The 25,378-nt window shown below is 53.1% G+C and overlaps 3 protein-coding genes across 8 annotated transcripts; 1 reads left to right on the forward strand and 2 right to left on the reverse strand.

The window, feature by feature from the left end:
- Positions 1 to 39: 39 nt before the first annotated feature.
- FTSJ3 (FtsJ RNA 2'-O-methyltransferase 3) lies at positions 40 to 8,528 on the reverse strand. Of its 2 annotated transcripts, XM_063799166.1 has the most exons (22): positions 8,013 to 8,528; positions 7,674 to 7,847; positions 7,471 to 7,563; positions 7,202 to 7,307; positions 6,893 to 6,939; positions 6,691 to 6,770; positions 6,171 to 6,270; positions 5,877 to 6,071; positions 5,683 to 5,798; positions 5,460 to 5,564; positions 5,272 to 5,372; positions 4,966 to 5,046; positions 4,719 to 4,874; positions 4,450 to 4,585; positions 2,616 to 2,800; positions 2,355 to 2,475; positions 1,986 to 2,275; positions 1,662 to 1,747; positions 1,471 to 1,570; positions 866 to 1,049; positions 690 to 784; positions 40 to 605 (listed from the first exon to the last, which is right to left on the reverse strand). In XM_063799166.1, the coding sequence occupies exons 3-22, from the start codon at positions 7,535 to 7,537 to the stop codon at positions 413 to 415; spliced, it is 2,544 nt and encodes an 847-aa protein (XP_063655236.1). In that variant the 5' UTR covers positions 7,538 to 7,563; positions 7,674 to 7,847; positions 8,013 to 8,528; the 3' UTR covers positions 40 to 412. The 2 variants fall into 2 exon arrangements, with proteins under 2 accessions (XP_063655236.1, XP_016788225.2); XM_016932736.4 differs by having other exon boundaries at positions 7,674 to 8,041.
- On the forward strand, positions 8,045 to 12,645 carry PSMC5 (proteasome 26S subunit, ATPase 5). Of its 2 annotated transcripts, none has more exons than XM_009432984.3 (12): positions 8,045 to 8,137; positions 8,761 to 8,832; positions 10,117 to 10,186; positions 10,475 to 10,572; positions 10,756 to 10,812; positions 10,894 to 11,124; positions 11,435 to 11,561; positions 11,662 to 11,852; positions 11,953 to 12,051; positions 12,132 to 12,242; positions 12,350 to 12,436; positions 12,542 to 12,645. In XM_009432984.3, exons 1-12 carry the CDS (start codon positions 8,114 to 8,116, stop codon positions 12,593 to 12,595), a joined length of 1,221 nt encoding a protein of 406 aa, XP_009431259.1. In that variant the 5' UTR covers positions 8,045 to 8,113; the 3' UTR covers positions 12,596 to 12,645.
- Positions 12,646 to 12,706: 61 nt separating this feature from the next.
- Positions 12,707 to 23,563, reverse strand: SMARCD2 (SWI/SNF related, matrix associated, actin dependent regulator of chromatin, subfamily d, member 2). Of its 4 annotated transcripts, none has more exons than XM_001148723.8 (13): positions 23,078 to 23,563; positions 18,061 to 18,245; positions 17,815 to 17,857; positions 17,542 to 17,664; positions 16,037 to 16,192; positions 15,329 to 15,424; positions 15,098 to 15,199; positions 14,791 to 14,952; positions 14,536 to 14,633; positions 14,215 to 14,350; positions 13,926 to 14,048; positions 13,697 to 13,798; positions 12,707 to 13,619 (listed from the first exon to the last, which is right to left on the reverse strand). In XM_001148723.8, exons 1-13 carry the CDS (start codon positions 23,291 to 23,293, stop codon positions 13,566 to 13,568), a joined length of 1,596 nt encoding a protein of 531 aa, XP_001148723.1. In that variant the 5' UTR covers positions 23,294 to 23,563; the 3' UTR covers positions 12,707 to 13,565. The 4 variants fall into 4 exon arrangements, with proteins under 4 accessions (XP_001148723.1, XP_009431324.2, XP_024206315.1 ...); XM_009433049.5 differs by having other exon boundaries at positions 23,000 to 23,431; XM_024350547.3 differs by lacking the exon at positions 23,078 to 23,563 and adding an exon at positions 19,230 to 19,403.
- Between the last annotated feature and the right edge of the window lie 1,815 nt (positions 23,564 to 25,378).

Genomic DNA, 25,378 nt, shown 5'->3' on the forward strand with positions numbered 1-25,378 from the left:
TAGGGAAGTGCTTATTAAAACTGTCAGAAAAGACAACTCTTCCATTATCCTGGTTTTATTCAGGAATAGGATGGGGGTGGGGAGGGCTTAAGTGGCCCACACGTCCAGATGTAGACTGACTACATTGAGTATCGCTCCAACACCGAACTTCCCTTTAACGGTTTAAAAAAAGGGTCATGAGTGTCAACACAGTTCAGCAGTGCTTTCATGGGAGACCTTACTTCAGGCAGGCAGGAGGACATCCTCCTCTCTGCTCAGGACCACCACGGGAGTTCTAGGCACTCCACCTCACTGTTCTTCAGACAGCTGTGATGTGAGCAGGGGCTAGGCTGGTAATCAAGGGGACCAGACTGAGCCATGCCACACCCTTCCTCCTAGTCCCCATGCTCTCCTGGGAGCCTGGCAGCTCTGCTTACTTCCGTTTGTGTTTTTTCTTTTGTTCCTTACGTTGCTGTGCTCTTTGGTCCTTCTTCATCCTTGAGTCCACCACCTTGAAATGACCTCTGACTCCAGCTGGCCGGCGCACTTTGCGGCCCACACCTTTTTTGGCTACAACGTAGGTGACATGGCGTTTCTCCTTGCCAAGCCCAGCCTTCTTGTAGAGACTACAGTGGGGAAGAGAAGAGGTTAGAGGCTTGCTTTCTGCTGCACTTTTAGCCCTGTGTACCTTTGTGGTGTCCTCCCATTACCTTCGCAGCTGTGCCACTTTCTCTCGTTCTGAGATGTCCACTGTGTTCACCACGGCTTCTGCCTTCTTCCTGGTCTGCTCCAGCCTCTTCAGCATCTGCAAAGGAACCTGTCAGGTGACCTCTTCCCCATCCCCCCACCCCCACTCCACCCAATCTCTGGAGGCCCCATCACTTACCCTCCTTTTCTTTCTAGCCTTAGCCTCAGCCACCTTCTTGATGGGACGTGCATTGATTTCCCGCCAGCGTTTCCGGTAATGCTCCACCTCCTTCTTACCAACAGGCAACTGTCGTATCCGGTGCTGCTTTTCCTCTTGCACAAACCACTCCGGAAGCTCCCCCTCATCCTCATTAAATGTGTACCTGAGTGGAAAGGACATCTGCCTAATATCCAACATTCCAGGCTTTCTAAAGAAATTACCAGACTGGGCATGGTGGCTCACGCCTGTAATCCCTGCACTTTGGGAGGCTGAGGTGGGCAGATCACCTGAGGTCAGGAGTTTGAGACCAGCCTGGCCAACATGGCGAAACCCCATCTCTACTAAAAATACAAAAATTAGCTGGGCGTGGTGGTTGGCACCTGTAATCCCAGCTACTCAGAAGGCTGACTCAAGCGATTCAAGGAGAATCGCTTGAACCTGGAAGACAGAGGCTGCAGTGAGCCAAGATCGCGCCATTGCACTCCAGCCTGGGCAACAGAGCGAGACTCCATCTCAAAAAAAAAAAATTACCCATTTACCCACCAGACCCTGGGTCACTCTTGATGAGTTTACGGCCCCTTTACCGGTTGAAGGAGTTATCTATGAGGTCTCTCTTGGCCTTTTTGGAAGAGGCAATAACAGCACCTAGAGCAAGGCCTTCGGGGTCCAGTATCCGATGTTTCGCTAGACAGGGAAGGAGAAAGGTCAAAGCTCAATTCCCAATACTGAGACTTCCAGTGGTCTTTTCTCATTCCACTGCATACAGAGCTCTCACCTGGGTCCTCAATAGGCACTATCTCAAACCCGTCATCATCTGACTTAGGCCCACGGCTTCGCTTCTTAACACGGAGGGGTTCCCAGCTGTGAAGAGGGGAGGACTCTGAATGATTCCACCACTCTGTACTACTCAGACCGCACTCCCACGGAATTTGCAAAAATCCTGCCATGCAGGCTGTACCCCAGACCAGTTAAATCAGGATCGTCAGTACAGTATTTTTAACCCTCCCCATGTGCAGCCAAGATTAAGAACCCCCAATTTAGAGAAATGGTTCAAGTCACCGCTTCCTTTCCATCCCTTCTCTCAGCTGCAACTACTCACCTCTCTTCTTCCTCACTGCTAGTACTGCTATCACTGTCTGAGATGCCATCCTTTTCTTCCCCTTCAAGGCCAGTGGCAGCTTCTGTCCCCGAAGAAGCCTCTGTTTCCTTAGGGGCTTCATCTTGGTACAGGGGAGACATTATCTCAGTCTTCAAACAGGAAGGTGGTGTCTGTGGCAGCTGCTGCTTCTGCTGCTGCTGCCGTCCCTTCCGCCGGTTCTCAAATAACAGCTGGGCCTGACTGATCTCCAGGGCCTCATCGGCATCATCCTCGATCCCAGCAAAGCTGCCCTGTGATAGGAGAACATCAGCTGCCCTTCTCCCAAGGAAGACTCATCTCCCCGCAGTCTTGCCCCCGGCCTCTCCTTACCTTTGAGAACCACAGGTTGGCTTGTTCTTCCTGCAGTACTGCCTTTTCCTCCAGTGGTACCAGCAGTGGATTCTCCTCCTCCTCCTCCTCTTTATCATCTTGCACTTCAGTAAGTCGCATACTGTAGACCCAAAGGAAAGTAGGGGGCTCAGAGACCCAGATTGCCTGGAGCCCTTGCTGCCCTACTCAGGCTCTGGTAGTACCCACCCTAACACTTCCTCAGAGTGGCAGCATTCCCTTTGGTGCACACGTGCCCCTTACCGCTTTTGGTCCCTTAGACCCTGATGTCCCCTGACTCCTGCCAGCTCCTCTGGATCCAGGTCACTATCCAGAGAGGTGTCATCACCGTCGTCCTCAACATCTGACACATAGATATCATCCCTTGGCAGATCGGACAGAAATGTGTCTGCTGCACTCATATCCCCTTGTGTTACTTCCTCTAATAACTGAAGTGTAACAGAAACAAAGGTAAACTATTTAAAAGGAAATATACTGTTTTCTTTTCTGTGTCCCTCACCTCAGTCTATGCTCAGCAACACTAGAAAGAACACTGGCAAATCCATTATCCTTTCACAGATGGGAAAGCTCAGATCCAGGGTAGTGAATGGCCTGTTTACAACATCCCGTTCTAGGCTGGGTTACTGATCTATCCCACTCAGCTGTCTTGTCTCAGTGGTATCACAAATAGGTCTTAAGGAAGGTACCTACAGCCCACATAGCACCAAATCTTAACATATTCTACAACACTGGTTTTCCTTTAAAAATTATTCTCAGACAGCATCTCAATCATCTCCTGAGAACACCGTCTACACAGTTTGTTTCCACTGAATAAAAGGGGCCCAGCCAACATACATCCAACAAAACTGTTCCACTTAAACCAATTGTCAGAACCTTTTATTTTCCTCATGGTAAAGATACTAGGCTGGGTATGGTGGCTCACACCTGTAATCTCAGCACTTTGGGAGGCTGAGGCAGGAGGATTGCTTGATGCCAGGAGTTTGAGGCTGCAGTGAGTCATGATGGCACCACTGAACTCCAGCCTGGGTGACAAAACAAGATCTTGTCTCAAAGGAAAAACTCCAACTACTATTTCTTGAGTGTTTATCACATATGAGGGATTACACCTATCTTTTTTTATTCCTCACCAAAAACTCTAGTAGGTAGGTTCTATTATTGTTTTACAGATGAGGAAACTGAGGCAGCAAGGATAAGTGGTAGTCAGCTCAGTCACTTCACAAAGCTCCAGGTGGTAGAGCTGGGAAGGAAACCTGAGCCTGTGTCTGCTCTAGGGCCACCATGCTCTACTGCCCTCCTGTACAACAAAGATGACCTGATTATGACACTCCCACACATAAGCCACAAAAGTTCATTTTGTTTGTGACCCTGATTTTGTCAGGAAAAACATGTTCTTCAGTATTCAGTGGAAGTACCCTAATGCGAGTGCTCACTTGGGCTCAATGAACTAAAGAATGCTGCTCCCCTCTGAGGGAGATCCTCTATTCATCTGTGCTTGAAACTCAAGTAACCTGGCAGCATCTACTATAACCTAAGTTATTTTCTGATGTTCTAGTTCTTCAAGAATAAATCTATCAGCCGGGCACGGTGGCTCACGCCTGTAATCCCAGCACTTTGGGAGGCCGAGGTGGGCAGATCACGAGGTCAGGAGGTCGAGACCATCCTGGCTAACACGGTGAAACCCCGTCTCTACTAAAAATACAAAAAATTAGCCAGGCGTGGTGGTAGGTGCCTGTAGTCCCAGCTACTCGGGAGGCTGAGGCAGGAGAATGGTGTGAACCTGGAAGGCGGAGCTTGCAGTGAGCCGAGATCGTGCCACTGCACTCCAGCCTGGGCAACAGAGCAAGACTCCGTCTCAAAAAAAAAAAAAAAAAAATCTATCACACTCATCTATCTACCTAACTCATCCTTTTTGGTTTATGTTTCTTTGTGGCCTTATACTCACTAAGGCAGCCTGTGGTGAAGACAGCAACCACAGCCTATCGTTCGGCAACCTAAAAAGACATTCAACACCCCCCACCTCCAAACACCCAAACAGATCCTTCTGTCTCCTAAACCTGCACCCCCAATGCCGCCTCACCTGGTGACCCCGGATGGTGCGCAAGGAGAACATGCCAGTCTCCCCCTCGTCTGCAATGGAAACCCCAGGCAGATCCATCTTCAGCTCCACACGCTCCCGCTGCTTTCTCTGCTCACGCAACAGCTTCTTTTTCTTCCTGAGGGGGTGGATTGAGGGAGTAAAACCGGCCCAGCTCCAAAGAGTTTCTATCCATGCCTTGCATTTTCTTCTCCCATCTTCACACAGTCCCTGCGTTGGGGAACTCCAAGCTCTACCCCAGCTCCTCTCACCTCTTCAATTCCGCCACCTCCTGGGCCTTCATTTCTGCCAAGGTCTGGTTCAGTTGTTCCTCCTCCTCCTCTTCCTCCTCCTCCTTAGAGGGCTGCTTTGTGGTTCCAGCTGTTGAGTCCTCCTCATCACCTTCATCTTCCTCTCCAGAGCTGAGGCTGGCAAAACAGTCCCAAGAGTTGGGTTATTTTCCCAGACTCTTCCCCTGGACACCCGGTCCACACCTGCCTCGCTGCGTTCTCTCCTCACCTGATGTCCAGTGCCTTTGCTTGTTCTTTCAGCTTCTTGGCCACATATCGCCGAAGTTTTGTTCTCCAGTTTAGTAGCGACCTGCCCCAGAGATACTATTACTGATCTTGCCATCTCCCTCTTTGTCCCCGCCCCCTTCTGTTTTAGGCTCACTACCCACCTTTCGGGCTTCGGCTACATAAATCAAAAGGCTCAGGCCCCCATCCCAAACCTTTAGCACAGCAATATCCTCTTCCCAGAGGTCCAACATCATGGCCTTTCCCTGCCTCCAGGGCTCCTGGCCCCCATGCCCACCCCACTCCATACCTGAGCTCCTTGCGCCCCAACACTCTGATGTCCTGACAGCACACCCGTATGTCCTCAGTGGTAGCTGGATGCTGTGCCAACTCTTCATCGTCTACCATGATCTGTTTGGGAGGATGGAAAGGTGTCAGGGGAGATCCTCAGGCCATGTTTCTGGGGCTACCTCATGTCCCTCAAGGCTGGAGACTCACTTCGCTGGCCTTGGAGAGGAAGTCAACAGGGTTGGCAGCTCGGAGGAAGTCAGTGACTGAGGTACGGTGATAGAGAGTGAGGTCACCCTCAGCATAGCCTTCAGCCTTAGGAAGGAAAAGAAAGAAGCTTGGTCAGGCCCTTCTAAGGTACCTGTAGGACCCACCAGGCCCAACCTCCCTAGAGTTCCAGGACCCAAGAGTGACCCCATTCCCCAAAACACACCTTTGGCTTCTTCTTAGTCACCAATTCAGTAACGGTCTTAGCCTGAACTTCAACCTCCTTAAAGGCAAATTTGGGGTCAAAGAATTTACTGTCAACCTTGTCAGGGGCCAGGAATCCTAAAAATGACAGGATATATTAAAAAGTGTGCTTTGGGAGTTGGGAGCCTGGATCAAGAGAAAGGAAATGATGCCCACCTTGGCAGACTACAAAGATCTCTGCAGATTCATGGCGAGAGGCTTGGGGCTTGGTGGCCTGGACACGGCGGAACAGCTGCTGAAAGATCCATAGCAGAGGCTGATAGTCACGAGAACGGAAAACCTTTGTGATGAAGCTGCCACCACGGGCCAAAAAGTCACAAGCCAAACGTAGAGCCACCAGTGTCAAATGGGCTGTAGGATAGAGACAATTAGTTGAGGCACTCTGCAGCCCAGGAGGGCATGCGCCCACCTCCACCATCACCTGATCTCCAAGCACCACACTCCCTGTACCTTGTGAGTAAGCATCATGGACCCAGCTAGCCCCAACGTTGGGGGCCCCATCATTGAGCACAACATCAACCTTCCAGGTCTTCAGCTCCTTCCTCAGGGCCTAAAGAGAAGAAAAGGAACTATGGAAACAGAAACACGGGAATGGCCCTGGTTCAGCCATTTGTCCATCTAGTCATTTGCTGAGTGCCCATCATGGGCCAAATGCAGTACCAGGCACAGGAGATACAATAGTAAACAAAAACAGTATGTCTCTACCTTCATGGAGATTACACTCTGACACTGAGTTCAAAGGAGAAGACTTCACTAAAGATCTCTGCCCTTCTCCCAATTCCAAACACCTTTATCCCTGACTCTAAATAAAGCCTGGAGTGGACACTACGAATGCCATAGGTCTTGTCGTACAGATGTCAGGCAAGAACGTGCTCAAAGCACGGTAAAAAGGAAAAACTTGCCTTTAGAGGATTTCAGGGATGTAGATGTTTCCGTATAAAGGGGGAAGGAAGAGAGAGACTCCTATTACCTGCCTACAACGTTCTGTTGTGATGTCCTCCTGGAGAGTCACCACATTGGGGAGAGGCTTGATTGGAACCAGGTCCACTCCTGGAAGAAACCAGGTCAGAGTATTCTAAAAGGTTGCCTCAAGCAGGGAGGAGAGAAATACAGGACAAAATACCTTATACACCCACCCCTTAAAACACCAAGGAGAGCTGTCCGTTACTCACCCACAATAAGGCTGGATACAGGCATAAACTTGGCAGCTACCTGCAGCCTATAAAAGGAACAGAAATTTAAAAACCTAGAGCCATCTTTTTCCCCCTCTTGGCAACTGATCTCTCATCCCTGGTGTTACGTGCACTGGCCAAAGCATGTCATAGGCACGTATTCCAAGCCCTTTCTCTGCAATCAAGAAAGGAAACGGCCCCCAAGAGGACCGGGATTCGGGTTCCCCTCCCGCAATGAAACTGGAAGCCATCCCAGCTCAGAATCCAGAAAGCGGCCACCAGGAGCAACCTGTGGCGAGTGTTACGAACCATCCCCCTGGCGCAGCACACAGGTCCAGCAAGGCTCGGGCTTTCTGCAGGAACTGAAAGCGGCGATTGAGCTGGATCAGCTTGAAAGCAGATCGGGAACGGTAACCTGGACAAAACAACCAAGTGCGCAATCTGCTTCACTAGTAGGATTTCTCCGGCCTCGCAACCGACCACCCCTTCTGCAGGAGAGGTACATAATGGTCGCAAAGAGCAGGCGAACCGGGCAGAGATCGCTCGCTCGCTCGCAGACTGAGCGAATCCGGACTCACCCGTCTCCTTCGCCAAGTGATAAAACTTGTCTCGTCGGCTCTTGCCAACTTTGCCCTTCTTGCCCATGGTGGAAAGGGGGAGTATCCCTCAATCTGGGGAGAAAGTAGAAGTTGGGAACGTCTCTTTCCGGAGCACCAGATTCCACTTCCAGTTTCCCACTTCCCGCAGCAATTCCACCCCGCGCCCCCTCTCCGCACACTACCTAGACCCAGCGCCGCTTTCTCCACACTTGGAACCGCACAAGTATGCAGCTAACGTACTTCCGCTTCCGCTTGCGTCCCCTGCGTCCCTGGCTCGAGGTTTTCCGCCATTTTGAGTGTGGCCCTAGATTGTTCTCCATACTCTGTCCTTGGGTTTTGTAAGTTGAAAGTTGAGACTAGGGAGGCATATTACAAGAACTATAAACAAAGTTTCAATGAGGCAACACTGAGGAGGAGTTCTACTCCTTCCTCATCCCCTTCCAAAGCCCCTGAACTCGAGTAGCCGCCCCTCCCATCATGGTTCCCTTAGTGTGGTCTCGCCGCACACCCCGCCCATTGACCCGGAATTCTTCTCTGCCTGGTCTTCAGGTCCCAATCCTCCGCTTCCGCGCTTGCGCGCCAAGACGGCTCGGATGCCGGCGGTCTCTGCTGAAGAGAGAAGATGGCGCTTGACGGACCAGAGCAGGTATGGCGGGTGCAGTGGCGGCCCGGCAGGTTACGGGGCTGGGTGCGGAGCGAGCGTGATCTGAGTGGAGAGCGGGCCGGGGCAGGAGCGTCGGGTGGGTCGGAGGTGGCTGGACCAGTCCATGCTGGACGCTGCCTGCGACCGGATCTGCTGTGTCAGCGCCGCCCTCGGTGAGTCAGGGCAAGGCTGGGAGAGGAAGACGCGGTAGAAGCGGAGTGAGTGAGGGAAGCGATGGGCGCGGGAATGGCCGGCCCACGGGTCGCAGGAGACGGGACGCCAGTCCTTTGGCTCCGTTCCGCTGGCTCCGTCGTCAGTACTGACACCTCGGGCTTGTAGAGCACTTCACGCAGTGCAAAGCGCCCCCCGTCTATATCATATCGCCTCTCGGTCCTCCTAAAAGTCGTATGAGGTAGGCGGCGTTCCCATTCTTTTATTTTAGTCCTGGGAAAATGGAGGGTTCCAAGGGAGGGAGGGATTAGAACCCAGATCCTGAGCCTCCGAAGTCCAAACTTTTTCTACTACGCAAAGCTACCTGGTGTCAAGCCTTATTCAAAGTGCCCTGCAAGTGGCTTTACCCCCTCGGATGTTTAACCTGTCGTTTAAGACTCACTCTGTGTCTTCAGATGGAGCTGGAGGAGGGGAAGGCAGGCAGCGGACTCCGCCAATATTATCTGTCCAAGATTGAAGAACTCCAGGTGAGGACGGACTCCAGAGGGAGCTAGGAAGGGGGATGATGGGGGATGGAAACGGACTTCCACAAATCCATCTAATTCCTTTGGGAGTGCAGTGGAAGAAGCTGCTGCTTCTCCTTTCTTGTTTGTTTCTTAGCTAGTAGGGTGTATGTATCAGAAGTAAGCAATCTCTTGTTCTCCTCCAGTCCCATCTCTTTGAGGGTCTTAGTGTTCACAGTTTGTTACACATCTTCGAGTCAAATCTTAATAGTAAAGGTACCTCTAGCCAAAGGTCAACCCTTTTGGAAGAAGCCCGAATGAAAAGGATTCTTATAAAAGGGAAACATAAGCTCAGGAGTTGAAATTTATCACCAAGAGGTTGGGTGAGGGTGAAGTGAGAATGTGAGGAAGGGCATCATTGAGGGATCTGGACAATGCTAATTCCATAGAGACTGAATGAAAGAAATTGGGCAACCCAGAGCCCTAGCCTAAAGCGCTAAACCATAGAAAAAGGACCGTTTATGTTGTTAATCAAATGTCTGTGTTACCAGTAAGGCTTCCAGCAGTAAGGTATGGCTTCCAGTAGTAAGCCTTACAGACAACATAAACAGTAGTCTGTTAGTGTTACGTTACACTGTTACGGTAGGCTGTTAGTAGTTTAACTTTGGACAGGTCCATGGATTTTCAATTTCACCCTAACCCCCTGCGTTGTTCAAGTGTCAACTGTAATATAAATTGGATGGGGGAAAGCCACAAAAGACAATTCTGAGTTCCAAGTGCATTTGCAGGTATTATGTTTAGTTTACCATTTTTGAATGCTTTTTCATGTGTTTTTATTCGTTCACCTTAGTAGTCTTGAAGCAGGGTAGCTGATGCTATACCCATGTGCCGTTTGGTAACAGATCTGGATTTTTAAAAATAGATTGTCTTACCTTTACTTTGCTTTTGATTGACAGCGGCTGGGCTAGAACTCAGGCTTCTCACCTAACAATCTTTCCACCAGGTGTTGTTGCCTTCCGGCAAGAAATTTGGTGTTACATGAGCCAGCTGTAACTTTTCTCCATTAGATTCTGTTATTCCTGGACCAGTATTGGACAAGCAGCCTTCTTTGATGGCTGCTGTAAGGTCCAGAGGGACTCTTGGAGGACAGGGCAGGGTCATTAGGATCATACTGGAGAATCTGAAACAACATGCAGGTGCCCTGTGCCCTTGCCTCAGCTCATTCAGACCTGTGAGGTCTTGGCCAAGATCCTACCTCCTCCTGTCTCCTGCCCTTGAATAATGGAATTTGTCTCTTGTCTGCCACAGCTGATTGTGAATGATAAGAGCCAAAACCTCCGGAGGCTGCAGGCACAGAGGAACGAACTAAATGCTAAAGGTGAGTGGAGAAAGATGGGAAGCCGCATGTGGGCAGTTTGTCTGAGGTCTGTCCTTATCTCCCTGCACTGTGTGTTCACAGCAGTGCTTACTGTTTTCTCCCTGTCATCATCTAGTAGTTTCACATGCATCTCTTTTTCCTGAGCCCTGTTGTAGCCTCCTTAAAGACATGCATTTTGACCTTTGGCCTTCCTTTAATAAGAGTGATGCTTAGCTCATGCACGTAGAATTGGGTCCTGGAGACTCCAAAGGAGTAGCTAGGTGACCACCGTGTCTGTTTGCCATCTAGTTCGCCTATTGCGGGAGGAGCTACAGCTGCTGCAGGAGCAGGGCTCCTATGTGGGGGAAGTAGTCCGGGCCATGGATAAGAAGAAAGTGTTGGTCAAGGTAAAAGCAGCATGACCCCAGGGACCAGCTCGGTCTCCACTGCATTCCCACCCCTTTGTGTGTAGCCTCGGGAGACAGGGTTCTGTGTTCTGTCAAGGTATTGTGGGATTCTCGTAGGTCTTCCTGGGTAGGATTAGTGATTTGGTGGCTGTCAAGGAAGGTCATGAGCCCTTGTTTCTTTAGGTACATCCTGAAGGTAAATTTGTTGTAGACGTGGACAAAAACATTGACATCAATGATGTGAGTGTAGCAGGTGAGGTGGTGGTGGTGGTGGGGTCAGCTCTTACTGTACCACTTCTGAAACTCACCCCCTTCACCCAGGTGACACCCAATTGCCGGGTGGCTCTAAGGAATGACAGCTACACTCTGCACAAGATCCTGCCCAACAAGGTAGACCCATTAGTGTCACTGATGATGGTGGAGAAAGTACCAGATTCAACTTATGAGATGATTGGTGGACTGGACAAACAGATCAAGGAGATCAAAGAAGTGATCGAGCTGCCTGTTAAGCATCCTGAGCTCTTCGAAGCACTGGGCATTGCTCAGCCCAAGGTGAGGAGCAGGGCTTCTCTGAGAGGGCCAAGCTGTACTTACTCCTCCTGCCCCAGCCAGCCCTACTGCAGGGGTTGGGGAGGCACCGGGATAGGCTGCATCTTGCTTGGGCTGGCCCTCCCCCTGAAAAGAGTGGCCGGGGAAGTGTTCCTAGGGCGGTGAGGTGGTTTGGATAGAAGGGACCTTGATGTTCATTTTTTTTTTTTTTTGTATCCCTAACATCTAGCAAGGGACCCAGCACTCGGTAAATGTTCACTGAATGAAATGAGGGGTGTAGCTTTCTGCCCTGAGTCTTGCTGTTCCCCTGTAGGGAGTGCTGCTGTATGGACCTCCAGGCACTGGGAAGACACTGTTGGCCCGGGCTGTGGCTCATCATACGGACTGTACCTTTATTCGTGTCTCTGGCTCTGAATTGGTACAGAAATTCATAGGGGAAGGTAACCATGGCTAGCAATGTGAGAAGCAAGAGGTAGGGGTAGGGGGTTAGAGAGCTAATAAGCTAATAAGCTCCCTAACACCAGCTCGGCCTCCACACAGGGGCAAGAATGGTGAGGGAGCTGTTTGTCATGGCACGGGAACATGCTCCGTCTATCATCTTCATGGACGAAATCGACTCCATCGGCTCCTCGCGGCTGGAGGGGGGTTCTGGAGGGGACAGTGAAGTGCAGCGCACGATGCTGGAGTTGCTCAACCAGCTCGACGGTTTTGAGGCCACCAAGAACATCAAGGTAAGGTGGTAGCATCCTTGGGATGGGCCCAGGGAAGGCCTGGGTGCCACGCAGGCTGAGGAAGAGGTTTAGCTGATCCCCACTTGCTTTCTCTGCTCAGGTTATCATGGCTACTAATAGGATTGATATCCTGGACTCGGCACTGCTTCGCCCAGGGCGCATTGACAGAAAAATTGAATTCCCACCCCCCAATGAGGAGGTTTGTGATGGACACTGTGCAAAGTGGCTCTGGCTGTGGGGGTGGGGCGTGGGGCTCAGGCTTTTCCTTGCCATCTCCAGGCCCGGCTGGACATTTTGAAGATTCATTCTCGGAAGATGAACCTGACCCGGGGGATCAACCTGAGAAAAATTGCTGAGCTCATGCCAGGAGCATCAGGGGCTGAAGTGAAGGTAACTGGAGTACCCACCGAAAACAGGGCAGAGGCAGGAAGCTCTGGGCTCAAGGGCCACAGATGAGGGGCACAGCAGTGGGGCCTCAATTTCCTTTTCCTGTTCAGGGCGTGTGCACAGAAGCTGGCATGTATGCCCTGCGAGAACGGCGAGTCCATGTCACTCAGGAGGACTTTGAGATGGCAGTAGCCAAGGTATAGGCCTCCATCTTTGTGCCTTTGCCAGTGGTGGCTCTGGGGCAGTGGGCTAGGGCATGTGTGTGTTCGTAACTTAACGTTCATTCTCTCTCCCACCCCTAGGTCATGCAGAAGGACAGTGAGAAAAACATGTCCATCAAGAAATTATGGAAGTGAGTGGACAGCCTTTGTGTGTATCTCTCCAATAAAGCTCTGTGGGCCAAGTCCTCTAGGACTCCAGTCTGTTAATGAGGGCTGTGCTGTTCAAGGACCAGGTCCAGGCACCACCAATAGACAAAAGGATTTATTTGGAAATTTCCAAACCTGCCAGAAGTGGCACTCGCCAAGCCCTAGGCCCACCCTCCTCACCAAGCTCCAAAGGGCAACACCAGTCCTCCCAGCCTCCCCATTCACCTTACCCTGGCCTCCACATGCACATACCCCATACCTCAGGCCATGCTAGAGAACTGGAGTGTCCCCTCCCTGGCCCAAGCCGCTGGAGAGGCAGCCCTCTGGCATCCCAGGAGATGATGGCGGCCAGAGCCGCTTGCATAGATTGAGGAAAGAAAACAAGGAGGCACCTAACAGGCTCCCTGAAAACCCCCAACTTACCCCTGTACAAAAAAAGTGGCTCCCACATAGAAAACTTGCTCCCAAAATAGTGCAAATACCCAAAGGAAAGGAAAAAACCAGCAGCAAGGCTGGGCTTGTAGGAATGGCAAAGAACTTTGGTTTAGAAAGGCTAGGAAGAGTCTGGGCTGCACCTCCTCTTCCTAGCCCAGCTCCCCAGAGCCAGCTCTGACCCTCGCCCCAGGGGGAGTCTGTAAACATGCAAACCCAGCAGCCTTTGGTTCGGAAATGTCTGTTACAATGTCAAAGCACAGCCTCCAGCAGTCCTACTTGGGCCTGCCTGCAGGGGGGCAGAGGAGGCATCTGCTGAACCCAATTAAAGCCAATGCAAAAAGTATAAGGCTTTGGGGACCAAGCAACAAGGAATCCTATCACTACATTTATAAAACTAAAGCTGGAGAGTAGAGGGTGACAGCAGACACTCCTCACCCCAGCCTACGTGTCTGCGGCCCCAGCAAGGACCCAGAGGGTGGTCTCCCTCCAGGCTCCAGGGCTGGGAAGAAAGATCCCTGAGCAGTTAGGTCAGGCGAATTCCCAGCACCTGTTCCAGTTCCTGCCTTCGCTGCTGCACCTGGAGAAGGGAGAAACCAAGTGGCTCAGGCCTTTGCTACTCACGGCCAAATGAGGGAAAACAGGGCAGAGCCCCACCTTGGCAAAGATGTGCCTGCCTACTGCTTCCTGGGCCCAGGGCTGGTGGTAGAAAGCAGCTCGTCTCTCCTCCTCAGGATTTCCAATCACATCAGTGATGATCTGCAAAGAGCCAGGAGGAAAGCCATAGCATAATCCCCACCCCTGGGCTAATCCACCCTGGGAACTGCTGTGGGTAAAAATCACCCAGAGCTTTACATAGGAGTCCCCTCGGGAAAGAGGACTACACCTTGAGGTCTCGGCGCTGGGAACGGAGCCATTCCTGGATGAAGTCCTGGGGGTCGGTGCTAAAACTGAGCATGAAATCTCTCTGGGTCTTCAGCTGGTTGATGGACTCAATGGTCTCATGGATCTGGAGAAGATACCTGTGTCAGACTGTGCCCCCAAAGCTTAAATGCAAGCAACTGAGCCAGAGTTCCCATCCCGTCCTCCAGGTGCTACATGTATGGAAATGCTGGACAGAGCCAGCCCACCCCAATCCTGGGCCCCAGAGGAAGCTGTCGAGCCAGAGGGCCCACCTTAACATCAAGGGAGGCGATCTCCTGCTGATTGGTGGTAGAGGCCAGAAAATTGCTCATTTGGGCCTTCAGTGGGTCGTCCACCTCCACATCGATGTCGTAACAGGCTGTCTTCTTCTGGTCGTTAGGGTCGACACTGCAGGCAGCACATGGGGAGGGAAGGCACATAGCTGACTTCATCCTGCCCACCTGGGCCAAATCTGGGGCCCATTCTCTGCACACACTCAGGGAAAAAGAAACCTGATGCTTTCTTTGGCTTAGTTCAAGCCAAGGGTGAATCTGCTCTTAGAAGAGCCTTCCTGTCCCCCTCCTTGCATTTACCTAATGACATGGTTGATGACAATGGGGTCTGGATGCTGCAGCAACCCTGCCAGCTTCATGGGAATCTCGGAGAAACGGAGTCGGCCACAACTGAAGATCTGGAGGAAATACGAAAGGCTCAGCGTTGGCTTGTGGGCACAGTGGAGTGGACCATTCCAGGACCAGTGAGGGCAGCAGTCTGCAGGCTGTGGCCAAGGAGTAGCCCAGCAGGCAAGGCAAGGGCTGAGAAAACAGGGGGGCTGGCATCTGGCTAACCTGGCGGAAGTAACGGTTGCAGTTGATGTACTCCCGCTCGTGCCCATCCTGCAGCTGGTTGTGCTTGATGTAAAGCCACAGGGCCTGCATGATGGCGGCCCTCGTCTGCGTGTGCACTCCCAGCAGCCTTGCCAATCGGGGGTCTAATTTGTACTGGGGAGGCTGGAGTTGGATGGAGGGGAGTCAGAACGGGTTCTTATAGTAAAACAGTGGGAAAACAGGGCAGGGACAGGAAGGGTTTCTAGGAACCAGCTCCCCTCCTGAGGGGTCCCTGTGGGCCCAGAAATGACCCCAGGGCCTCTGTCACCTGATGATCCAGCATGAGCAGGAGGGTGCACTTGACGTTGAGGTCTCCAGGCCGTTTTACTTGGAAGCCATCTGTCTCCTGGGTGGTGGGCATCCGGTGCCACTGGCAGGGAGGGAAGCATGGCTTATCACCAAGGGGGTGGGCGTGAACACAGGGCCTCCCAAGGGCCCTGAGGCCATTTCCCTGCCAAACCTGCACATCAGCCTGCTTCTGCCCCAGGCCCACTCTCACCTCCACCAGGTGATTGTCAGGCCCGTACAGCTCCTTGTCCAGCTCAATGACGAGGCTCTTAAAGAATGAAGAAAACTTCCTCTTCTGTTTGCTAGGCTGGGGATGGAAAGGGGTGTGAGATGGTGCTGCTGAGCTCTCAAATCTCAAGCTATGCTAAATCCCAAGAAAGAGAAGCCCCATTTCAGCCCTGGAGCTCCGGGTACTGAAGATTCCTGGGCCCTGAAGGATGGAAGCAGGACTCTGGGCAGACTGGAGGCAGGGAAATGGTGCCCTCTTGCAGCCCACGAGGGACTTCCTCGAGACACTCGACTGCCATCTGCAGGAACATTGTAATAACCACACAAATCAACCTCCAACGGGCTTGGAGCAGCGCCCCCCTCCCTATGGCAGGACTTCTCTGGGAGTGCCCAAGTGTCTGGCCCAGTCTTTTTTTTTTCTGAGACACAATCTCACTCTGTCACCCAGGCTGAAGTGCAGTGGTGTGATCATAACTCACTGAAGCTCGACCTCCTGGGCTCAAGCCATCCTCCTGCATCAGCCTTATGAGTAGCTGGGACTACAGGCGCATGCCACCACACCCAGCTAATTTTTAAATTTTTTGTAGAGATGGGGTCTGGCTCTGCTGCTCAGGCTAGTATCAAACTCCTTGGTCTCAGTCTTAAACCCACACAGGCCTCCTTCCCTCCAGAACCTCCCTCCCCAACTCACATCATCCAGCAGTTTTCCTTCCACTCGGAGTTCCCAGGAAGCCACCTTGTCCCCTGCTGGGGTTCCCCCAGGGGTCCCTGCAGTTCCTGCACTATCGCCTTCCGCCTTGCTGGGACTGAACGTATTGGAAATGTAGATCCGAAGCTTTCGCTTTTGCTAAAGAGAGAAAGGCAATCACAACTGGAGGTGGACCAAGATGCTGGGACACAGTGCTACCGCATCTTCTCATATGAACCATTCAACAATCAGTACTGAGCACCATGAGCCAGCCAGGCACCTTGTCAGGTACTGGGAATCAGAAGTAGTAAGTCCCAGTCCCAGCCTTCTTTTTTTTTTAGACATGGTCTCACTCTGTCACCCAGGCTGGAGTGCAGTGGCGCGATCTCAGCTCACTTGCAACCTCTGACTCCCAGGTTCAAGCGATTCTCTTGCCTCAGTCTCCCGAGTAGCTGGGACTACAGGTGCGCACCACCATGCCCAGCTAATTTTTTGTGTTTTTAGTAAAGACGGTATTTCAACATGTTGGCCATGCTGGTCTCAAACTCCTGACCTCAGGTGATCTGCCCACTTCGGCCTCCTAAAGTGCTGAGATTACAGGCATGAGCCACCGCACCCGGCCGGAACTCACCATTTTATGGGGAAAGAGATGCATCACCAACAATGCCAGCACAGTGGGACTGGTGCTATGGCATGACGGAGTAACACACAGCCAGTCTCTGGCTCACATCTTACATGAAACCCAAACACCCATCACGGCTCCAAAATATCCTAGTCCCCTGGAAAGGCTTCACCACTCGGGACTGTTCTACATTATTATTAAGAAAAGCTTCTCGGCTGGGTGCAGTGGCTCACGCCTGTAATCTCAGCACTTTGGGAGGCCGAGGCAGTCAGGAGTTCGAGACCAGCCTGGGTAACATGGCGATACTAAAAATACAAAAATTAGCCGGGCGTGGTGACAGGCATCTGTAATCCTAGTTACTCGGGAGGCTGAGGCAAGAATTGCTTGAACCTGGGATGCGAAGGTTGCAGTGAGCCGAGATCGCAACACTGCACTCCAGCTTAGGTGAAAGAGCGAGACTCCATCTCGGAAAAAAAAAAAAAGAAAGAAAACATTCTCTATGGATGGGGAAGGGGAAGGAGAAAGGAACTACCTTTATCCCCTAGTCTAGTGGTTTTCAAACTTTTGACCACCACCCATAAGATTTACATTTTCAATTATGATCCAAGGTCTGCATATCTATTTATCAGAAACAAAAATGTCATGAAAGAATCCATTTACTACTATGTTAAGTACTACTGTGAAGTATTTTAAGATTTTCTACTGTCATATATTCATTTAAAACATACTGGCCCCAACACATTCAACTGAGTTCGTACTCTACTAGTGGGCTGCATCCTGCATGTGAAAAACCCGGCTCTAGCCCAACTTGCTTGGCCCCTGGAAAACAAGGGGGTGGAGGGCAAGGAAACCTGGGAAGGCTAGAGGTGGTCAGGGCCACACATACCGTCAGAGGCTTTTTGATGGCCTCCTGGATCTCCATCCGCTTGCGAGCAATGGTCTGGTCCAGCTTCCGCTCAAAAGCCAAGAGATCCATGTACGCCTGAGACTCTGGAACAAGCTCCCGGATCTGAAGGAAGGTAGCAGAAGCTCATCAGCTTGCTTCAGCCAAAGCCTGGCTCTTTCCTCCCTTCCTGCTGCAGCCCAGCGTTGAGAGAGATGGACACCCACCCCAAGGTGGCCACTGGGCAGGCCTCCCAGGTGTCCTCTTAACACTTACTCGCTGAGGTAGAACCTTATCTGCCATCTTCCTCCTCTTTAACCTGGGGAGGACAGAAACCCACTTAAGAGGTCAATGGTCCAAAAAAGGACACTCACTCCCATAATGCCCCTCCAGTCTCCAGGACCCTCTCCCCCAGGAGAGCCTGGAGTCATCCTCAGTCACCAAAGCTCTTAAGATAGAAGGAAACCCTCTGCTACCACCAGAGCTGAGTTAGGCAGAGTGAGAGAAGCAGGATGCTCTTACCCCCGGCGCTGGGCAGGCATGGGAGGCTGCGCCTGGGGCACAAGCAGGCGTTTTCGGAATGGATCCATCATGGTGGGTGGCATGCCAGGTCGAAGCGGAGCTGCTGCACCAAATGGGGAGCCAGCAGGGGGTCCCACCTGCAAGCCAGCCATGGGCATCCGGTTCCCTGGTGACATGCCAGGTCGCTGGGGGAAGTGAGCCAATGGGGGTGCATAGGTCAGGGGCAAGGCCCTCCGGGACCCATAGCCCATGCCCTCCATCCCTCTCGTCAGCCAGGTAGGGCCTGAGCAGCACACCAGAGCCCTGTTGGAGCCCCAGGAACAAAGGGGAGTGGGCGCCTGAGCACAGAGTGTAAACCACACCTGCCCCGCCCCCTGCAACCGCCCTGGCAGCCATGCCAGCGAATGAGGCCTGCCAGAACCTGGGCTGGGAGGAGGGTCCTGCCTGCAGAGGGAAGGGCCTTGGGGAGCTTTTCAGGGCCCATTGCTACCTTCCAGCCCCAGCATGCTGTGCCCTATTCCCTGGACAAGCTGGTCCCTATTCTCTCAGACAGTCCTGCCAAGCCCTGCCCTCCTTCTCTTTCTCCCATCATGAAGAAGAAGCATGGCTGAGAGGCACAGGGGCAGTGTCACTGCCAGGCAGAGGAGTGTACTATAGTATGAGTAGGCCAATGGCGCAGAGCCCCGATCCCCATCCTCTGTGGCCGAGGGAGAAAGGGGTCTGGTAGGCAGCAGCACCCCAAGTGAGCAGGGCTGCAACAGGATGGCTTGGAACGTGTACCAGCTGGTGGGGGTGGCCTCGGGCAGGGTACAGGGACCCTGTACCCTGTAGTCTGGTATCACATAGCCCCCACCCACAGCCCAGAACTGGACCCTCCTCTTACCTCCCTACTGCCCAACTACTACCCCTATGACAGAAGACCCCAGAAGGGAAGCTATGGCTCCTGGGTGGCCTGTGGGAAAGAGAGCAGCTAGCACCTGGACTCTGCCAGTGGTCCAGGCACCACCTGGCAGCCAGGACTGGCTCTGGCTCCGTGTAGCCCTGGCAATCCCAAGCTGGAGAAGGGGGCTAAGATTATCCTGGGAGGCAAGGATAGAGGCCCAGGCTGAGCAGCAGGAAAGTGGGAGACAGAAATAGCTTCTTTAGATGCCTGCAGAAGGATTTCCCACCTGAGGCCTTGCTCCCTGACATTTCTGTGGAGCCCATCTGGGAGTCACCTCCACCCCCACCCGCCTCCCCATGGCTGCTGCCTGCAAGGCCTGTTTGGCAGCTCTGCCTTGCACACACTGTCCCTGGCAGCTTCACAGGGCTGGCCCCAGGGCCCAGATTATGCAACGAGCACAACCAGCCAACCAAGCCCGGCAGGGTGGAGACTTGTACCAAATCAAAGGACCCTCCCCCACCCCAGCATCATGGAGATGAGATTCTTCCCCAACCTCTTCATCCCGCACTAAACCCATGTTCCCAACACAGAGGGTCAGATTCTTGACCAGATGCGGAGATGGAAAGAAACATGACCCACAGACGTGAGGATGGGGAGAGGAGGAGCAGGGTGGGAGGGAAGTGTTTGGGAGAATAAAAAGCTCAAAGTGGGGGGCTCTGGGGCTTTGGGAGTCCTGCCAAAGTCTCTCTGCATCAGGAAGAGATTAATCAGAGCTGTTGAAAGACAAAAGACAGCCTCTTTCTCTGCCTTAAAGATTGTTCTTTCTCTGGCCTGAGATTATAGAAAAAAACTAAGTGTGGCTACAGCTGTAAGCCCAGGCCCAGACATCCCAGACTAGTTTTTCCTAGTGCCTGAGACAAAGACAGGGAAGAACTGAAGCAGTGGGTCCTGCAGAGGTGAGCGAGGGCCCTGTGGTCCCCAGGAAGCTCCCTGCTGCAGTGTTCACAAAACCTGCAGCACTACCCATCCCTCCTGGGCAGGTGCTCCGGTAACAGGAAGTCCCAAGACAAGGCCTCATAGGCAGGGTCTGGAATAGGCTCCACCCAGACATCTGCTCCAGGTTTCCTGGGCCCAGAGCCCCTGGCTCACTCAGGGCCCCAGGGGAAGGCTGCTTATAGTTCAAGTCCCAGCTGAGCCTTGCCAAGCTCCATAGGGCTTATAGGCGCTAGCAACTCCTCCCACTTCAAAAAACAAAACAAAACAAAACAAACAAAAAAAAAACAACTCAGGAGTTAAAGAAAAAAAAAAAAAGCAGTCCAGCACTCTGAGCCTCCCTAACTCCCTGCCTGCAGCAGGACCAGGTAGGCCTGGATCAATCCCCTGAACCCCAGATGAGGAATCCAGGGCTCCGGTGAGCATGCTTTGCCCTGCCCCAAATGTGGCCCTGATGCTCCTGGAACCTGGGCCTGAGGGCCTCAGTTGGGGAACATACCACCCACTCTCCCATGAGTAAAAAGGATTTTGAGGCCGGGTGCAGTGTCTCACGCCCATAATCCCAGCACTTTGGGAGGCCGAGGCGGGTGGATCACAAGGTCAGGAGTTCAAGACCATCCTGGCCAAGATGGTGAAACCTCGTCTCTACTAAAAATACAAAAAAATTAGCCGGGCGTGGTGGTGGGCACCTGTAATCCCAGCTACTCAGGAGGCTGAGGCAGAGGATTGTTTGAACCTGGGAGGCGGAGGTTGCAGTGAGCTGAGATCATGTCACTGCACTCCAGCCTGGGCGACAGAGTGAGACTCCGTATCAGAAAAAAAAAAATTTTTTTTTGAACTTTTTGAACTCTCTGGAGTGAACCCAGCAATCTGAGGTTTTTGTTATTTTGTTGCCCAGGCTGGAGTGCAGTGGCAGGATCATAGCTCAATGCAGCCTTGAACTCCTGGACTCAAGCAATCCTCCTGCCACAGCATCCTGAGTAGCTGGGACCATAAGCGCACACCACCACGCTTGGCTAAATTTTTTTTTTTTTTTTTTTAAGAGATGATGGTCTCACTATGTTGCTTAGGCTGGTCTTGAACTCCTGGTCTCAAGTAATCCTGTCTGGGCCTCCCAAAGTGCTAGGATTACAGGTGTGAGCCCACCACATCCTGCCCTGGAGGTCTTTTTCTTTTCTTTTTCTTTTTTTAGGTTCCTCTGTTAACTGTGATCCACAGCTAGAACCACCCTCTGGAGGAAGGGAGGTCATCACTTCCCTTCTTTCAACTATTTGCTCAGCTTGGGCCTCAAATTCTCGCTTTTCAAGTGCATCTCATGAGCCCTAACAGACAGGAACCCCTTTGTTTCCCAGATCTCAAGTCCCTTCTCCTGGCAGTCATACAACTGGACTTGGAAAGAAGGCAAGTAGGATCCTCTTCAAACTCAGCCAAAGTTAGCTGGCTGGGTTCTCCTTCCCATCTACCTCTCCTGCCAGGAGGAGGAAAGCTAGTGGGATGGGAAACCCAGACTCAGGGCCATCTCCTACTTCCGCACAGCTAGCAGCCCAGGCCTAACCAGCCAGCCAGCTTGGCCTTGCCACAGGCCCAAGGCCACCCCCCACCAAAACATGTGGAATCCATCCTCTCAGGGGCTGTCCCAAGGGCACATTTCCTATGGCTTGCATGCCAAGGAAACTGGAGCGGCTTGTCTGTTCCAGGTCCTTCCAAGGCCAAAGGCCCACAGATGGTGCCCAGGCCAGGTCTCAGTGGGCAGGCCCAAGGGCTACAATGAATGATGCAGGGAGCCCTCAGCAACACCCTGGGCCCATGAATCCCCAAGGGGGACAGCAAGGTGGGAGAGATGAGCCCCAGCTGGAATCCCTGGGACCAGGTCTGTCTCTGCCCATACCCAGACTCTGTTTTCTCTTGAGAAAGGAGGAAGAATGAGGAGTAAGAAGGAAAAAAAAATCCAGTCACTGTCCCTAGTTAAGCCATCTCCTTAGAAGTGAGGGCCCAGTGGGGCAGGTAGGCTGTGTATACTCCACGAGGATCCCTAAGGACCTCTGCCTGGAAACATGAGTCGAAAACAGAGGAAGCCCACAGCAAACCCGTAGATGAGCAAGAAGCCAGTGTCAAATGCTTGGGCACATGGCTTCGGACGTGGTGGAGTTAGAACCTGAAGGCCAAATAAAAATGCAGAGAGGGTGACAAGGCAGATGGGCACAGTTTCCAAGCCCTCTGGGGCAACCTGAACAGCATACTAGAGCACTGGCAGGGTCAGGCTGAGGTCCTCACACACTGAGCAGAAGTCGCTGCTTTGCAAGGGCTTTTGAAGCTGCAATCTGAGCAGCTCTCAAAACCCCAAAGGGGTCAGGACAGCACTCTTTGAAGCAACTCTCGCAGACTCCTCCGGCCCCAGACCAGCAGGGCTCCACTCTGCACGTCCAGACTAATCAACTCCCGGACACGATGACAGGAGGCAGAAAGCTCAGAAGAGAGCCGGCCAGTGACTGGGCTGGGCCTCCCCTCAGGCCTGGCCACCACCGTCTCTGGTCTAAGCTGAAGTCCTCCCAGCGAAGGCGCCTGGCCCTGCCTCAGGAGTAAAGTCCGCCCGTGCACAAGCTGGAATCCCCTGGCCCTAGCCTCAGCGTCCCGTGCCCGTAGGAAGCCAGGCTCCTTCCTCCTCATTAGCAGCCGGGAGCCATCTCAGACACACTAGAGCTCCGCCAGTTCCCAACCAGAAAAAACAGGGCAGACTTGAACTGGGACCAAGGCCGATGCAGGGTAACCCCGGTTTCTCAGCGAGGGCCCTTTCCCAAACTTTCTCATCACTTTCCAGCCCTCCTACCCTAGACTTCTCAACCCACCCGCCACAATTCACTGGCTCCCCAAACTCCTCCATCTCCCAGTCACTCGGAATCCCTGTGCCGCGGAAGCCCCCAGGCCTCCCAGCTGCTTCCAGCCCTCCGCTGCAGAACCTGCTTCCCCTTCCCACTTCTCCACCGCGACCCGCCGCAGCCCGAGGGTCCCGGCCCGCCCTCCACCGTCTCCCGGAGTTCCTCATGCATTCCCCAGGGCCCTCACTCGAGGCCCCTTCAGCCGCCGGCCCGGGCGCCCTCGCAGCGCCGCTCGCCCCCGTCCGCTCGCGTCCTCCTTGCTCACCTGGTACTGCGCCGCGGGGCCCGCGGGGCCCATGGGGCGGAAGGCGGCGGCCCCGGGGCCCCCCACGCCTCCTGCCGGACCCGGTCCCCGGAGCGCCGGTCCGGGCAGCATGCCGGGTCCCGCGGGGGGAGGCGGCGCTACCAGGGCCGCGGCCACGGCGCCGCCGCCAGGGCTTAGCGGGGGCAGCGGGAACCCGCCCGCGCCTCGGCCCGACATCGCTCCGTCCCGTCCCGCGGTGCCGCGATCCGGACTCCGGGCTCCGCGTCGAGTCCACTCCGTGCTCTGTGCTCCGCGATCCGGGACTTGGCGATCTTAATTCCGGGTTCCGGGATTTGTCGATCCGGGCTCCGGGATTTGCTAATCCAAGTTCGCGAGTTCCTCACAGACCCGGTTCGGGACAGATTCCGCTCCTGCCCGGGAGATTCCGGATCCAGGATCTGCTGCGGGCCCGCCTTCCGTCCCCGGCCTCCGGAGGTTTGGCCGCCCGAGTCGAGTTACCCAGAGGCGGCTACGAACTCCCTGCCCCGCCCAACCCAGCCCAGCACTAGGCCCCGCCTCTACCTGGTGCCCAATGCTCGAGTGCCTCCTCGAATCCTGCCCCTCGCGAGACCCGCCCCCAGCGGGCACCGCCCCTAACTGCCGACGTCAGAGCCCCACCCCCCCACCTTTGGCCCAGCCCTTCGTCGGAGGGGCGGGAGCGGAAGCTGCGCGCGGAAGCGCCGAGTGAGGCGCGGGGTCAGAGGTCTAAGGTCACTTAGGGGCTTCACAGTGAATGAGCCGTTGCTACTACTCTCTCCCGGTATAGCACCCTCACCGAATTCCGCGGCCACACTCCCCGAAAATAGTTTTGTCAAGTCTCCTTTCTGCATCTTCGGCGTTAAAGACTCAACTCAGAGTCGGTAGCTGTGGCTCACGCCTGTAATCCCAGCGCTTTGGGAGGCTGAGGCGGGCGGATCCCCTGAGGTCAGAAGTTCGAGACCAGCCACCATGCCGAGACTGTTCTTCTCATTCAATTTGCAGATGGTGGGTGCCTGTGGTCCCAGCTACTTGGGAGGCTGAGGCAGGAGGATCACTTAAGCCCAGGAGTTTGAGGCTGCAGTGAGCTCTGATCATGCCACTGCACTCCAGCTAGGGCTACAGAGTGAGATGTTGTGTCTGGAAAACACAAAAACAAAAAACTGAAATGCAAGTGTCATAGACACTCAGAGAAAAAGAAGTTGATTGATAGGCCCTGATTAATCGAAGTTTCCTGGAACACTCTGAAGTGGAGGCAATATTCCCCTGCCTTTGTTCCCTCAGCTTGGAATGTCTGTTTCTCTTCCTCCCTTGATACTTATTCTGCTCAGTGCCCACTTTTCATGGACTTCATTCAACAACTTTTATTGAGCCCTTGTATGGTCCCAGGCTTACAGGGGACCAGGGAGGCTGCGGCAGGAGGATCGCTTGAGACCAGGAATTTGAGACCAGCCTGGGCAACATAAGGAGACCCTGTCTCTATAAAAAATTTTTGGCCGGGTGCGGTGGCTCACGCCTGTAATCCCAGCACTTTGGGAGGCCAAGGTGGGCGGATCACAAGGTCAGGAGATTGAGACCATCCTGGCTAACACGGTGAAATCCTGTCTCTACTAAAAATACAAAAAATTAGCCGGGCGTGGTGGCACATGCCTGTAGTCCCAGTTACTCGGGAGGCTGAGGCAGGAGAATCGCTTGAACCCAGGAGGCAGAGGTTGCAGTGAGCTGAGATCGTGCCACTGCACTCCAGCCTGGGCGAGAGAGCGAGACTCTGTCTCAAAAAAAAATTTTTTTTAAACAAAAAACCAGACCACTACCATAGAAGAACAGTAAGGGAAGGGCCTCCATTAGGATCTCTAACTTATTCTCACTCCTCTTCTGGCCCCTAAATGTCCTTCTCTTGGAGTTTCTATATTTAGATCTTTTCTGTATACTTGACTTACCTAGACATATTCATCTACTCCCAATCATTCAATTACTGTCTATTTTCTGATGACCCTAAATCTCCAACTCCAATCCCACCTCTCTACTGAGCTTCAGATCTGTATTTCCAACTCCCTGCTGGATGTTCCATTAGTCACTTAAACCCATCTGTTCAAAATCAATGTCTCACTGTCCTCTCAGTCTGCCTCTCCTCCCCGTACCTATCTTGGGTAAGGGTATGAGGACATGGCAAAGGGCCAGCCCTGACTTGCTGAGACATTCAAACTGGTCTTGCAGGGAAGTGAAAGCCAAGGAAGATGGAGTGACACAACCAGATGCCCAGGGCACCAACAGCCAAAAGCAAAG

Source organism: Pan troglodytes, chromosome 19 (genome assembly GCF_028858775.2).
Source record: "Pan troglodytes isolate AG18354 chromosome 19, NHGRI_mPanTro3-v2.0_pri, whole genome shotgun sequence".
Taxonomy (NCBI): domain Eukaryota; kingdom Metazoa; phylum Chordata; class Mammalia; order Primates; family Hominidae; genus Pan; species Pan troglodytes.

Excerpts from the sequence above, each read along its gene's own strand:
- FTSJ3 (XM_063799166.1), bottom strand. The coding sequence starts at position 7,537 with ATGGGCAAGAAGGGCAAAGTTGGCAAGAGCCGACGAGACAAGTTTTAT. Across the intron at positions 7,308-7,470 it reads TCACTTGGCGAAGGAGACGG|GTTACCGTTCCCGATCTGCT; the intron begins GTGAGTCCGGAT and ends TGTTTTGTCCAG. Across the intron at positions 1,050-1,470 it reads ATAGATAACTCCTTCAACCG|GTACACATTTAATGAGGATG; the intron begins GTAAAGGGGCCG and ends CTTTCCACTCAG.
- PSMC5 (XM_009432984.3), top strand. The coding sequence starts at position 8,114 with ATGGCGCTTGACGGACCAGAGCAG. Across the intron at positions 8,138-8,760 it reads CGCTTGACGGACCAGAGCAG|ATGGAGCTGGAGGAGGGGAA; the intron begins GTATGGCGGGTG and ends CTGTGTCTTCAG. Across the intron at positions 8,833-10,116 it reads CCAAGATTGAAGAACTCCAG|CTGATTGTGAATGATAAGAG; the intron begins GTGAGGACGGAC and ends TGTCTGCCACAG.
- SMARCD2 (XM_009433049.5), bottom strand. The coding sequence starts at position 23,293 with ATGTCGGGCCGAGGCGCGGGCGGGTTCCCGCTGCCCCCGCTAAGCCCT. Across the intron at positions 15,200-15,328 it reads CTGACAATCACCTGGTGGAG|TGGCACCGGATGCCCACCAC; the intron begins GTGAGAGTGGGC and ends CCTCCCTGCCAG. Across the intron at positions 14,953-15,097 it reads TGCTCATGCTGGATCATCAG|CCTCCCCAGTACAAATTAGA; the intron begins GTGACAGAGGCC and ends ATCCAACTCCAG.